The sequence below is a fragment of the Sphaerodactylus townsendi genome, linkage group LG03 (assembly GCF_021028975.2).
Source record: "Sphaerodactylus townsendi isolate TG3544 linkage group LG03, MPM_Stown_v2.3, whole genome shotgun sequence".
In the NCBI taxonomy this organism is placed as follows: domain Eukaryota; kingdom Metazoa; phylum Chordata; class Lepidosauria; order Squamata; family Sphaerodactylidae; genus Sphaerodactylus; species Sphaerodactylus townsendi.
In genome coordinates, this window is record NC_059427.1 from 147815072 (window position 1) to 147828425 (window position 13354).

A 13354-nucleotide genomic window follows, 5' to 3' on the forward strand; every position below is an offset into this window, starting at 1 on the left:
CTTGGGATCCACATGTGGCTCTTTCATGTGGCACATGTGGCTCTTCTGAGCACCATTCCCCAACTGGACACCTGGCCCATAGTTCAGAAAAATAGGCTAGGCCCTATCCTGGTGGGGTAGCACATGGAAAGCGGTTCCCACCTCGAAACAGCTGCTGTCAGGGGAAAGGGTAAGCTGCAAAGCTCCCTGTGATTCCGGCCTCTTGAGAAGTATGGAAGTGCATCAGTCTCTCTGGGTGGGTGGTAACTGAGAATGAGGCTATCCACAAGCTGCACACTGAGCGTCACTGTCCTGATCCCTGATGCTCAGTTCACCTGTGTTCAAAGGGCCTTTCTTCATAGGGCACGGCTGAATCACAATGATGACAAGCCAGCTGCTCCCTTCCTTCCCCTACACTTGCCAAATCAACAGCCCTCAGGAGAAATGCACCTTTGGGATTATGAAACTGAGGTTCAGGATTGAGGCGACCAGCGGCTGTCACAATCCTTTGCACGTTAGACTGAAACAAACCATAACTGGACACGGTTTAAATGTATCAAGAAATCACACTCTAAAAAGTTTGCATGCAGATCCCTGCTTGGTCCCTGCCCTTTGGAAAGCCTTGGACAAAAACAGTGGAAAAACTGTCATGGAAGCTTGCCAACATGAGTGCCCTGTGCATAGGGCAAATAAGCCAACAGGAGGGAGACGCGAAGCCGCGGTGGGGCAATACATGGCCTGTAGCACCCTGAATACACTGCAGCTGCCACTGTGCCAGCACTCCTCCAGTGCAGGAACCCATGCTGGTACTGGTGAATGTCATTAATCACTCTCTGTGCACACAACAGAATCCTGAAAGAACCTGTGGTCTTTTGCTTTCCTGGCAGACGTAAAGCTCAAGGAGCTAGCCATGTTAGAGCTAATTCATGGGAACAGAGAGCAGGCCCAAGGCTCCAGGATAAGATAAGATACTCTTTACCATTTAGAGCCCAGATCTAGGTGGTCCAGGCTAGCCCAAGGTGGTCAAATCTCAGCTGCTAAGCAGGATCATCCCTGGTGAGTATTTGGATGGGAGACCACCAAGGAAGTCCAGGGATTGCTATATAGAAGCAGGCAAGGGCAAACTACATCTGCTCATCTCTGCTCCTGCCTGGGTGGGAGATCACCAAGCTAGTCTGACCTCATCAGATCTCAGACACTAAGAAGGGTGTTCCAGGGGCATTCCCGGGGTTGAGCCAACTTTAGCTGGCTTCCTGTGTCCTTGTGACCCAAGAGAATCCCCGTCAACTGGTGTAGATTGACTTACAGCCGCTAAATGTAATGACACTGTAAACTGCCTCTCCCTCCCACCCACTCACCCCTGGGATTGCAATGCTGATAACACAATGGCAGATTCATTACTGGATCATCTGAATTATCTAGTTAAAGCGACCTCAAGACGCCCCAATAGCCTCCTTTAGCAAGGAAAACAGGCTTCTAAAATGTTGGAACTCTTTTAGGGTACAGGGTTCTTCTTCTGCATAACTAACTACACTCCAAATGCAAGTGTCCTATGCTCAATCATTTCTTCCCCCTCCTCTCTGTTCGTCACTTGCTTCCTCCTTAATTTATGTGACTAATCACCCCTTCCACGTGTCCCTAGAATGCCAGAGGCTATGGCTGGGTCTTGTCACCTTTTATAAAGCACCAGAGCAGGGCTTCAGGTCAGCAGAACACCTGGATTCCTTGCAGAAAGAAAGTGTGCCTGGAAGCCCTATCAGCTTTCTTCTGCAATGAAGACCTGGCTCCTACTCGTGCTGGCAGGCGTGGCCTGTATCTTGGTAGCTGGAGGTAAGCACAGTATTTCCTTCCATCTCTTCTTTCTTATGAGTCTCTTCTCTTGGACTAGCCCTTTCCAATGGTAGTGAGACAGAGAGCTCTCAGCAAGTCTCCTCTTGGTTTTCAGTGAAGCCACAAAACCTTGTTCACGTCCCAACAAGCATCTTGAATAATTTATTGAATATCATGGCTCAGATCAGACGTCATGGTAAATTCTACTGGGGTTAGTATGATAGTCAGGATGGAGGCCATTCCACTTAGCTTTTAAAGTTGGGGTTTAAAGTTGGGGTCTATCAAAAGAGGATCTCAAACCAGAATCTGACGTTGGTTTATTGTTATTGAACTTAACTACCATATATACTCGTGTATAAGTCGACCCGAATGTAAGTCGAGGCACCTAATTTTACCACAAAAAAACTGGGGAAACTTATTGACTCGAGTATAAGAGTAGGGTGGGAAATGCAGCAGCTACTGGTAAATTTCAAAAATAAAAATAGATACAGTCGGGTGCTATTTGGGGGTCTCTGCCACTGACCCCCCATCTCACCAATCCCAAGGTCCCTGCCACCGACCTCTCCATCCTGCAGCTTGTCCAGCTCACCCAGGTTGACTGGCTGTCACCCGCCGAGAGCCAGGGGCCGGCTGCTGCTGAGAAGAAGGCAGAGGCAGAGAAAGCAGCTGAAAGGGGGAAGGCAGAGGAGAAGGCAGAGGAGAGCGAAGTAGAGAAGGAGGCTGAGAAAGTGGCTGAAAGGGGGTGGCAGAGAAGAAGGCAGAGGAGAGCGAAGCAGAGAAGGAGGCCGAGAAAGCGGCTGAAAGGGGGTGGCAGAGAAGAAGGCAGAAGTAGAGCGAAGTAGAGAAGGAGGCTGAGAAAGCAGCTGAAAGGGGGAAGGCAGAGGAGAAGGCAGAAGTAGAGAAGGAGGCTGAGAAAGCAGCTGAAAGGGGGAAGGCAGAGGAGAAGGCAGAAGTAGAGCGAAGTAGAGAAGGAGGCTGAGAAAGTGGCTGAAAGGGGGTGGCAGAGAAGAAGGCAGAAGTAGAGCGAAGTAGAGAAGGAGGCTGAGAAAGTGGCTGAAAGGGGGTGGCAGAGAAGAAGGCAGAAGTAGAACGAAGTAGAGAAGGAGGCTGAGAAAGTGGCTGAAAGGGGGTGGCAGAGAAGAAGGCAGAAGTAGAGCAAAGTAGAGAAGGCGGCTGAGAAAGCGGCTGAAAGGGGGGAGCAGTGACGTAGGAGAGATTGCAAGCAAGTTGGACCCTTATTTACCATAGTTACACTACATCATGGTTTTTATAATGCTGAATGAGGCCTCTCAGTTCCCACCTTCTGCCTCACTGGACGAGTTTCTGCTAAGCAACACAAAAAAGGAGATAAACAGAGGATTGTCTGATAGACAGCAAGTGTCCATTGGACTAGTAAGAGGGGAACTATTACAGTGACACAGAAAGAACATTTGCATTCTTCAGCTCATTTCCTGAACTTTTAAAACATTCATACTTGTATATAAAACTGCTTCTTTCCTTATAACCAATATGCCTTTCTATCCTATTCCCCCGAGGAGTTTTTTTTAGCTTCTATTAATTTTTTGATTACAAAAAAAGAAACTTATTGTGTGCTTATCTAATTAGAATAGGCGAGCGGGGGGGCAGGATTGCAAGAGTTCCTTAAGCTGGTGGAGATATGCATTTCTTTTAGACAGGAATAAGGTAGGATAACTGAAGAGAACCTCCAATAAGGAACTGGGAGTTTTACTCCTTGTGATCCCTTGCCTTCACGACAACCCACTAAAGGCTGCTTCAGTCATGGCAACCACACTCAGTGCAGACAGTGCCTTGTTTTTCATCAACTGCCCAGAATCGTGCTGACAGATGCTAAGACCCCTCTAACCTCCCCCATGATGCCCAGAAGGACAGATTCAGCTGAATGCTGCCTATCAAGAAAAGAACCCCTGTCCAGGCTCTCTGGGTATATATACCTGATCAGTGGCTATTTTGGCCAGCTTGTAGGTCTGAGCACGACTCCTTGGTGTGTTTGGTCAACATGCAGAGAGGGATATTGGGGGATGGATCTTTAGAAGGCAGGTTCAGACATTTCCTCCATGCTCAGACATGGCAGTGATGAGCTGTCAGTCATGTGGAGGCAGGAGGACGAGGGCAACAGATCAGGCCTGCTTTATCTCTCCATGTGTTGAGTGAGCACGAGTGGAGGGTCAGGTACTTGGGGCTTTTATACACATAGAAAAGCAAATCTGGATTAATTCATCGAAAATGACTTTTTCTCCTAGCTTTAGCTGATGACGATGACAGTAAGGATGACACTAAGGACGACAGCAGAGGCAACAATGATGATGGCGACAACGATGACAAGGATGACAAAAGTGACAATTATAGTGAGAATCATGGAAGCGGGTTATTGGTTGAAGATGGTTGTATAGCAGCATAAAATAATACATTCATACAAGTTATGGACCAGAGGGCAATCACACGGGGGGGGGGGATGGATGATAGGGAGCCCCCTCCCATCATTGCTCTCCAGGAAACTCTGAGCTCTTTGAGGCTTGTTCAGGCCCATTATCCTACCCTCCCCCCACCCCTGAAAAAAGAATTGTTATTTTTTTTCTTTTAACTCAGTGGTTCTGTAACATCTTGAATTGGGACCCACTTTTTGATTGACTGTGTTTAGGTAGGCAACTAGAGGAAAACAAAGCTTGACAATGCTATTTGCTCTGTGAAGTGAAAACACAAGTAACAACATCATGCTTGTGTTTCTTTTCTAACACAGTACAAATAGCAACTTCCTGTGAGAAGGATTTAGACTTTAAGACACAGCTTGCGGAAGAGTTAACATTTTTCTTCTCCAGCACTTGGGTCACACACACCCCTCCTGCAGCAGCATTCCCTTTGGGGGAAAAGCCAGGCAGAGTTTGAACAGGAGTAGAAGAAGTGAGGAAAGCCTTAGCTAATGGGCTGAAGCCCTCCCCCCACCCCCCACCCCAAAGTGTCTCTTGATTGAATAAGCCAGACAGATATGGAGACCCAAGACATTTTGTTCCTTTCTTTCATGATCTGCTGGATCTTTGTTGCATTGCAGTTGTCGTTCTGCGCTCCCTTGGGTAGCTTTTGGGACAAAAGTGAAATGTAAAGAAACAAAACTTCATATTTTAATATCCTAGTGTCCTATCTAAAATGCTTAGTTCAAAGGTAATGTGGTTGTATGCGGAGATAAACAGAGAGGTAAGGAGATAGAAACAAAAATAAAATTCCAGTTCCTGCCAACGTGTATTTTTATCTGCAAGAAGTAAGAAGCATAAAAGTTGTCACACACAGACTCAGTTTTTTAGAAAAGAATTTAATGTGGATCGTGGTAGAAACACTTCTGATAATATAGATGCTATTGTTGGCCTCCTATTCAAGCTTGGTTGGCCTCCTATTCATTTACTTACTGTGTACTTATTTCCCACCCATCACCAAAGTCCCAAGTTCAAGACTAGAGGGACTTTTGTTCTAAACCAGCAATAGGATCTCAAACCAGAATCTGAAGTTGGTTTATTGATTGTTATTGAACTTAACTACCATATATACTCATGTATAAGTCAACCCAAATATAAGTCGAGGCACCTAATTTTACCACAAAAAACTGGGAAAACTTATTGACTCGAGTATAAGTCTAGGGTGCTACTGGTAAATTTCAAAAATAAAAATAGATGCAGTCGGGTGCTATTTGGGGGTCTCTGCCACTGACCCCCCATCTCACCAGTCCCAAGGTCTCTGCTACCGACCTCTCCATCCTGCAGCTTGTCCAGCTCACCCAGGTTGACTGGCTGTCACCCGCCGAGAGCCAGGGGCCGGCTGCTGCTGAGAAGAAGACAGAGAAGGCAGCTGAAAGGGGGGAGGCAGAGAAGAAAGCAGAGGAGAGCGAAGACGGGAGAGGGGGAACGGCACACAAGAATTAAGTGGGACCCTAACTCACGTATAAGTCGAGGGGGGCTTTTTCAGCACAAATAATGTGCTGAAAAAGTAGACTTATACACGAGTATATAAGGTAAGCTTTTTTGCATATGAATGTCCTGACTTCTTGTTAGTGCTGCCTTTGTAGAATCTTTCTTGAGACAAATTATGATTTGAGAGATTGCAAGCAAGTTGGACCCTTATTTACCATAGTTATACATCATGGTTTTTATAATGCTGAATGAGGCCTCTCAGTTCACACCTTCTGCCTCACTGGATGAGTTTCTGCTAAGCAACACAAAAAAGGAGATAAACAGAGGATTGTCTGATAGACAGGAAGTGTCCATTGGACTATTAAGAGGGGAACTATTACAGTGACACAGAAAGAACATTTGCATTCTTCAGTTTTAATAGCTCATTTCCTGAACTTTTAAAACAATTTCATACTTGTATATAAAACTGCTTTTTTCCTTATAACCAATATTCCCTTCTATCCTATTCCCCCGAGGAGTTTTTTTAGCTTCTATTAATTTTTTGATTACAAAAAAAGAAACTTATTGTGTGCTTATCTAATTAGAATAGGCGAGGGGGGGGGGAGGAATCACCAGAGTTCCTTAAGCTGGGTGAGATATGCGTTTCTTTTAGACAGGAATAAGGTAGGATAACTGAAGAGAACCTCCAATAAGGAATTGGGAGTTTTACTCCTTGTGATCCCTTGCCTTCACGACAACCCACTAAAGGCTGTTTCAGTCATGGCAACCACACTCAGTGCAGACAGTGCCTTGTTTTTCATCAACTGCCCAGAATCGTGCTGACAGATGCTAAGACCCCTCTAACCTCCCCCATGATGCCCAGAAGGACAGATTCAGCTGAATGCTGCCTATCAAGAAAAGAACCCCTGTCCAGGCTCTCTGGGTATATATACCTGATCAGTGGCTATTTTGGCCAGCTTGTAGCTCTGAGCACATCATGGTGTGTTTGGTCAACATGCAGAGAGGGATATTGGGGGATGGATCTTTAGAAGGCAGGTTCAGACATTTCCTCCATGCTCAGACATGGCAGTGATGAGCTGTCAGTCATGTGGAGGCAGGAGGACGAGGGCAACAGATCAGGCCTGCTTTATCTCTCCATGTGTTGAGTGAGCACGAGTGGAGGGTCAGGTACTTGGGGCTTTTATACACATAGAAAAGCAAATCTGGATTAATTCATCGAAAATGACTTTTTCTCCTAGCTTTAGCCGATGATGACGACAGTAAGGATGACACTAAGGATGACAGCAAGGAAAACAGCAAGGACGACAGCAGAGGCAACAATGATGATGGCGACAATGATGACAAGGATGACAAAAGTGACAATGATTGTGAGAATCATGGAAGTGTGTGATTGGTTGAGGATGGTTGTATAGCAGCATAAAATAATACATAAAATAATATATCCATAGGCGGGGGCTTAAAATGGCGATCTAAATGAGCTATGTGGAGGAAATCTCGTGGACTTTAAGCTGACTCTTGAGAACATCCTATAGGGCGGCTTATGAAAGCAGTTCTATGAGATATGGCTGACCCGAAGGAGGCAAGAAGGACTTTTCTTCTCCTCACTCCCCACCGATCGCTAGCTCTACGTAGCTCAATTATTATTCCCGGTGATAATTCGATCATTGACACTCCCTATCCGAGGAGATCTTCAAACCCCCCCAATTGGATATTAGCTGTGAGGCATTTATGAGCTTTTTTAGCCGGATAAAGATCGTCGGCTCCGCCGACTCTATCTTCCATCCACGTTAGCTACAATTAGCTTAAACTGGAGACTCCCTTGCCGTCAGCTTGAAGTCCTTGTTTGACCCCAGTTTTCCCTGCTCTCTGAAGCCGCTGCCTAATGCGACAGAGCCTTAGCTGCTGTTAAGACCTTACTACCTTGTCCTTCTGGATCCGTGCCCGTCCTGAAAGTTTGTGAAAACCTGCGGCGGGCGAGGTCACGACCCCATCTGTTGAGTATCATCAATGGTTCTATAACCCAGGCAAGGAACCTTCCCGGATGGGTTAAGGAAGGAGGCAGTGGTCCACCCACTCTTAAAAGACCACCGTTAGATCCAGGAGATCTGGCCAATTACAGCCCACGTTTGCCAATCTTTTAGTTTCTGGGAAGGTAATTGAGAGGAATGATGTTGAGCAGCTTCAAAGGTTTTCTGGATGGCCTTCGGCTTTTCGACCCCTTCCAGTCCGGCTTCCGTGCTGGGCATGGGGCCGAGACTTCACTTCGCTTCGCCGTCACAGACACACCTCCATTATCCAGCTTGACCAGGAATGGGATCAGCGCTTGCTGGTGTTGTTAAGATCTCACCTTGAAGCGTTTGATGTGATCAATTACCGACCTTTTGGCCCACCGCCTGGTCAGCCTCCAGTCGCGGGGCACTGTCCTTCCAGTGGATAGCCTACCGTTTCTCGGGGCGGACTCAGCAGTGAGGTCTTGAGGACCAGGCCTCCCCTGGAAGTGCCCGCTTCAATGCGCGGTGTATCCCAGGGGCATTATTGTCCCCACTGTTATTTAACATCATAATGGAGCCTCTTGCTTCGCTCAGCTGATGCGGAGTTTTGGGGCTGATTTGCCATCCCAGTGCGGCTGATGACACACATGTACTCATTCTGTTGATGGAGGTGAGCAGCCGCCGCTTCCCGTGGCTCTCCAGCACTGTTTGGAGGCGGTTGCTGGTTGAATTGCGGCAGAGCAGGTTTGGGCGAACCCCTCAAGGCGGAGATCCTCTGGCAATTAGTGGCCGAGGGGAGGGACTTTCCAGCAGCCGGTGTGGGAGGGGTCACATTGGACACTCGACCCCCCTCCGTTGCAGCCTTGGGGTCCACCTGGATTTGTGTCTCTCACAATGGGGACCCAGGTGGCCTATACAACCCGGGCTGCCTTCTTCCACCTCCCGCTTTAGTCAGGCCGTGCTGGCCCTTCCTCCAGAAGCCCGGACCTAGCCTCAGTGATCCATGCAACGGGTGCATTTCCAGACTTGACTGTTGCTTAACTTCGCTTCTCTACGCTGGCCTTCCCTTGCGCGTCTGATCGGCGTTTAGCAAACTGGTTCACTCATGCAGCAGCGATCGCCTGCTTACAGGCAGCACCAGCTTCGGGGAACATCCAGCCTCAGTGCTGCGGCAGCTGCGTGGCTTCCGAGATAGAGTTCGGATCATCTTCAAAGTGTTAGTGTTGACCTTTAAAGGCCATTCACGGCCTGGGACCATCGTATCTTCGGAGACCGCATCACCCTTATGTCCCTAGGCGGCCTCCCACGTCGGCGGAGGCCAACATTGAGTAGTCCCCTGGCCCTTCGGGTGATGCGTGCTGGCCTCCCGCAGCGGGCCAGGACTTTTACAGCCCTGGCCCTCGGGCTCTGGTGGGCAGCTCTCCCTCCAGCTGTCCGGGAAGAGCCCTGCCCGGGACCTTAGCAGGAGTTCCAGCGGGGCCTGTAAGGTAGAACTTGTTCAGCTGGAGCGCCGGAGGACCCAGCAGCTAATAGTGCCCCTGTCTGTGGCCTCAACACCTGGGCCGCGATTCCATCAGGAGACTTCGCCATGCCTCCCTTCATGCATTAGGGAGGGAGGGATTTTATGCTGTTGAAACGCACAGGGCGCCACCTGCCCATCTTGGATTTTAATTTAATTTATATTTAAACTTGGATCAAGCTACTTTTTTTAAATGTTATTAATTATACTGTTTTTAAATGTTGTACACCGCCCAGAGGCCCCTCGAGGGGATGAGGTATAAAAAAATCCAATAAAATAAATAAATAAATAAATAAATAAATAAATAAATAAATAAATACATTCATACAAGTTATGGACCAGAGGGCAATCACACGGGGGGGGGGGATGGATGATAGGGAGCCCCCTCCCATCAATGCTCTCTAGGAAACTCTGAGCTCTTTGAGGCTTGTTCAGGCCCATTATCCTACCCTCCCCCCACCCCCCAAAAAAAGATTTGTTATTTTTTTTCTTTTAACTCAGTGGTTCTGTAACATCTTGAATTGGGACCCACTTTTGGATTGACTGTGTTTTGGCAGGCAACTAGAGGAAAACAAAGCCCGACATTGCTATTTGCTCTGTGAAGTAAAAACACAAGTAACAACAGCATGCTTGTGTTTCTTTTCTAACACAGTACAAATAGCAACTTCCTGTGAGAAGGATTTAGACTTTAAAACACAGCTTGAGGAAGAGTTAACATGTTTCTTCTCCAGCACTTGGGTCACACACACCCCTCCTGCAGCAGCATTCCCTTTGGGGGAAAAGCCAGGCAGAGTTTGATCATAGGCCTTCCACTGAACAGGAGTAGAAGAAGAGGAAAGCCTTAGCTAATGGGTTGAAGCCCTCCCCCCACTCCCCACCCCCCACCCCAAAGTATTTCTTGATTGAATAAGCCAGACAGATATGGAGCCCCAAGATATGTTGTTCCTTTCTTTCATGATCTGCTGGATCTTTGTTGCATTGCAGTTGTTGTTCTGTGCTCCCTTGGGTAGTTTTGTGACAAAAGTGAAATGTAAAGAAACAAAACTTCATATTTTAATATCCTAGGCCCCTTCCGCACATGCAAAATAATGCGTTTTCAAACCACTTTCACAACTGTTTGCAAGTGGATTTTGTCATTCCGCACAGCTTCAAAGAGCACTGAAAGCAGTTTGAAAATGCATTATTCTGCATGTGCGGAACGAGCCCTAGTGTCCTATCTAAAATGCTTAGTTCAAAGGTAATGTGGTTGTATGCGGAGATAAACAGAGAGGTAAGGAGATAGAAACAAAAATAAAATTCCAGTCCCTGCAGACATGTATTTTTATCTGCAAGAAGTAAGAAGCATACAAGTTGACACACACACGCCCAATTTTTTAGAAAGGAATTCAATGTGGATCGTGGTAGAAACACTTCTGATAATATAGATGCTATTGTTGAATGAAAAATCTATTCATAACAGTCGCCTGGCAGGTCGGGCAAGATCCTTGAAACAAGCTTGGTTGACCTCCTATTCACTGTGTACTTATTTCCCACCCATCTCCAAAGTCCCAAGTGCAAGACTAGAGGGACTTTTGTTCTGAACCAGCAAGGTTCTTGTTATATATTGTTGAGTAATCTTGGCCAGTCCAATTCCAATTCCAAAGCCTTTGTTGGCATTATAAATTACAGAGTTAGTAAAAAGGGGCATTTATCCACTAACTGAGACATTAAAATATTAAAATACATTAAAACAACGTTGAACATTCACAACCTTCACGCACATATAAAATAATTTAGCTGTTACTACTATGTAGGCAATGATTGCGCCTGACCAAATAGTTCCTCAAAAAACTCGCAACATTCTCACATACGGGATCACAGGAACCGTTGAGTAGAAAATTCACAGTAGATGGTAGCCTGACATCGTTTGAGCTCTCTATTTGGCTGTTCTGTGTATTATTATTATTGTTGTTGTTGTTGTTGTTGTTGTTTAGATTTAATTAACCGCCCACCCCCAAACGATTTATATCCTTTAGTTTTAAATAACATATACAATTCTTTGAGTAACCATTAACATCGATTTTACAAAGAGAAATTGCATGACATTGCTTGAAAAAAAATCTCCCTAAAGCATGAAATTCAGGACCAATATTATCAAAAGATAAAAAAGGTGCAAGTAAAAACTGAAAAGCCAAAAAACAAACACCCCCATGTTCTCTCTCTTTGTTCATATATACAGAGTTTGGAGTTGGGATTTGGGTTCCACAATCAATCCAGCACTTATTTCTTTCTGATTACAGATCTCAAGATAAAAACAAAGGAAAAATGCATAAAAGTTGGCAACAAAAATCTGTGTCGTCCAGCATAACAGACCTACTACAATAACTGGCTACATACTTTAAGAGGTAAAAACCTTTCAGTGCTATGGAACTTTTGAGGTCTGGATATTCTATTTCTATATTCTATTTACAATATGGGGAGAGGATCGGAACTCCTCTTGACTCCAGCACATCCCACCTGGGTGACCTTGGACTAGTCACAGTCCTTCGGAACTCTTCGGAACAGTCCTTCGGAACTCTTTTCTTAGTTGATAGTTCCATGGGAATGTCAACTCAGTGCATGACAGCTGTGAAAAAGGCAAACTCTATGCTGGGGATCATTAGGAAAAGGAATCTCGATAATAAAACTGCAAAAGATTGTCATGCCCTTATATCTCTAAAGCTGGAGTAGTCGCGACGCATTTGGAGTACTGTGTCCAGTTCACCTGAGTGCATAGCATCCTCCAAAAGGAGCATATTGAGGAGATAGAAGAAAAAGTGCATGAGAAGGGCAACAAGGATGATTGAGGGACCTGGAGCACCTTCCCTATGAGGAGAGCTGCATGCGTTTGGGACTCTTTAGCTTTGGAGAGGAGGCGGCTGAGGGGGGGATATGTGATTGGAAGTCTACAAAAATTATGCATGGGAGTAGAAAAATGTTGACAGAGAGACATTTTTTCTCTCTTTCTCCACAATACTAGAACCAGGAGGACATCGTTCCATTGAAAATGCTGGGGAAGAATTAGGATCTAATAAAAGGAAACACTTCTTCACACAACGTGGGTGATTGGTGTTTGGAATAATGCTGCCACAGGAGGTGGTGATGGCTAACTCTAACCTGGATAGCTTTAAAAGGGGCTTGGACAGTGAATTTATGGAGGAGGAAGCTGATTTATGGCTACCAATCTTGATCCTCATTTGATCTGGAGATTGCCAAATGCCTTAACATGACCAGGTGATGAGGCAACAGCCTTGAGAAGGCCGATTAGCGTTCACATCCTACATGTGAGCTCCCAAAGGCACCTGGTGGGCCACTGCGAGTAGCAGAGAGCTGGACTAGATGGACTTTGGTCTGAATCCTTGTTTACGAGCCCTGGCTTGTTCTTCGCGATGTTCTTATGTTCTTATGATTTCTTAACTCTCTCAGCCCCCCCACCTCCCTCCCCTGGGTGTTTTGTTGCTTGAGGCAAGAAGAGAAAGAGAGATAAGTAAGCCCCTTTGAGTCTCCTGTTGAATAGAAAGGGAGGGGTATAAATCCAAACTCTTTCTTCTTCTTTTGTGTCTTCTTCTTGATCTTGCTCACTCTCCCTCATTACATTTACTTTTAACTTTTCAAAAAAATACTACAGGAGGATCCCTTGTATGTTGCTTTTTTTGTCGAGTACACACTGACTGAATCTGTGATTCAGGTTTCACAATAGTTTCTAGTGCTAATCTCTTTCTGGCCCTTGAGATTCTGAGGGGAAAAGAGGGCACAGAGGAGATCATGCATCTGATTTGACAAGAAACACGTTGGACTTCTGCACTAACCAGTCTGTGATGGAGATACCAAGTGAAGCAACTGCTTCCCTTCTGTATGGAAGTTCTATGAGAGAGCCTATCATGAAAATAAAAGAAAAGAAGCCTGTTATTACTGTCAAATAAATAAATAAGCCTTAAAAAAATGTCCCAAGTCCTGCCTTTTGTGTACGGTTACTTGATCCCTTGGTGCTGTTGGACACTGTGTGTAAAGTGCCACCAAGTCATAGCCAACTTGCAGTGATTCTGTCTGGGTTTCCAAGGAAAGAGACATTCAGAGTTGATTTGCCATGGCCTCCCTAT

The 13354-nt window shown here is 45.9% G+C and overlaps 1 protein-coding gene across 1 annotated transcript; it reads left to right on the top strand.

Moving 5' to 3' along the window:
• Nucleotides 1–1695: 1695 nt before the first annotated feature.
• Nucleotides 1696–13004, top strand: LOC125428243 (prostatic spermine-binding protein-like). Its single transcript, XM_048488011.1, has 5 exons — nucleotides 1696–1809; nucleotides 4071–4175; nucleotides 6965–7093; nucleotides 11516–11620; nucleotides 12987–13004. The coding sequence occupies exons 1-4, from the start codon at nucleotides 1752–1754 to the stop codon at nucleotides 11581–11583; spliced, it is 360 nt and encodes a 119-aa protein (XP_048343968.1). The 5' UTR covers nucleotides 1696–1751; the 3' UTR covers nucleotides 11584–11620; nucleotides 12987–13004.
• The last annotated feature ends 350 nt before the right edge of the window (nucleotides 13005–13354 follow it).

Bases quoted from the DNA above. Each gene is read 5' to 3' on its own strand.
- LOC125428243 (XM_048488011.1), top strand. From the start codon at position 1,752: ATGAAGACCTGGCTCCTACTCGTGCTGGCAGGCGTGGCCTGTATCTTG. The intron at 1,810-4,070 runs GTAAGCACAGTA...TTTTTCTCCTAG, and splicing joins CTGTATCTTGGTAGCTGGAG to CTTTAGCTGATGACGATGAC. The intron at 4,176-6,964 runs GTGAGAATCATG...TTTTTCTCCTAG, and splicing joins TGACAAAAGTGACAATTATA to CTTTAGCCGATGATGACGAC.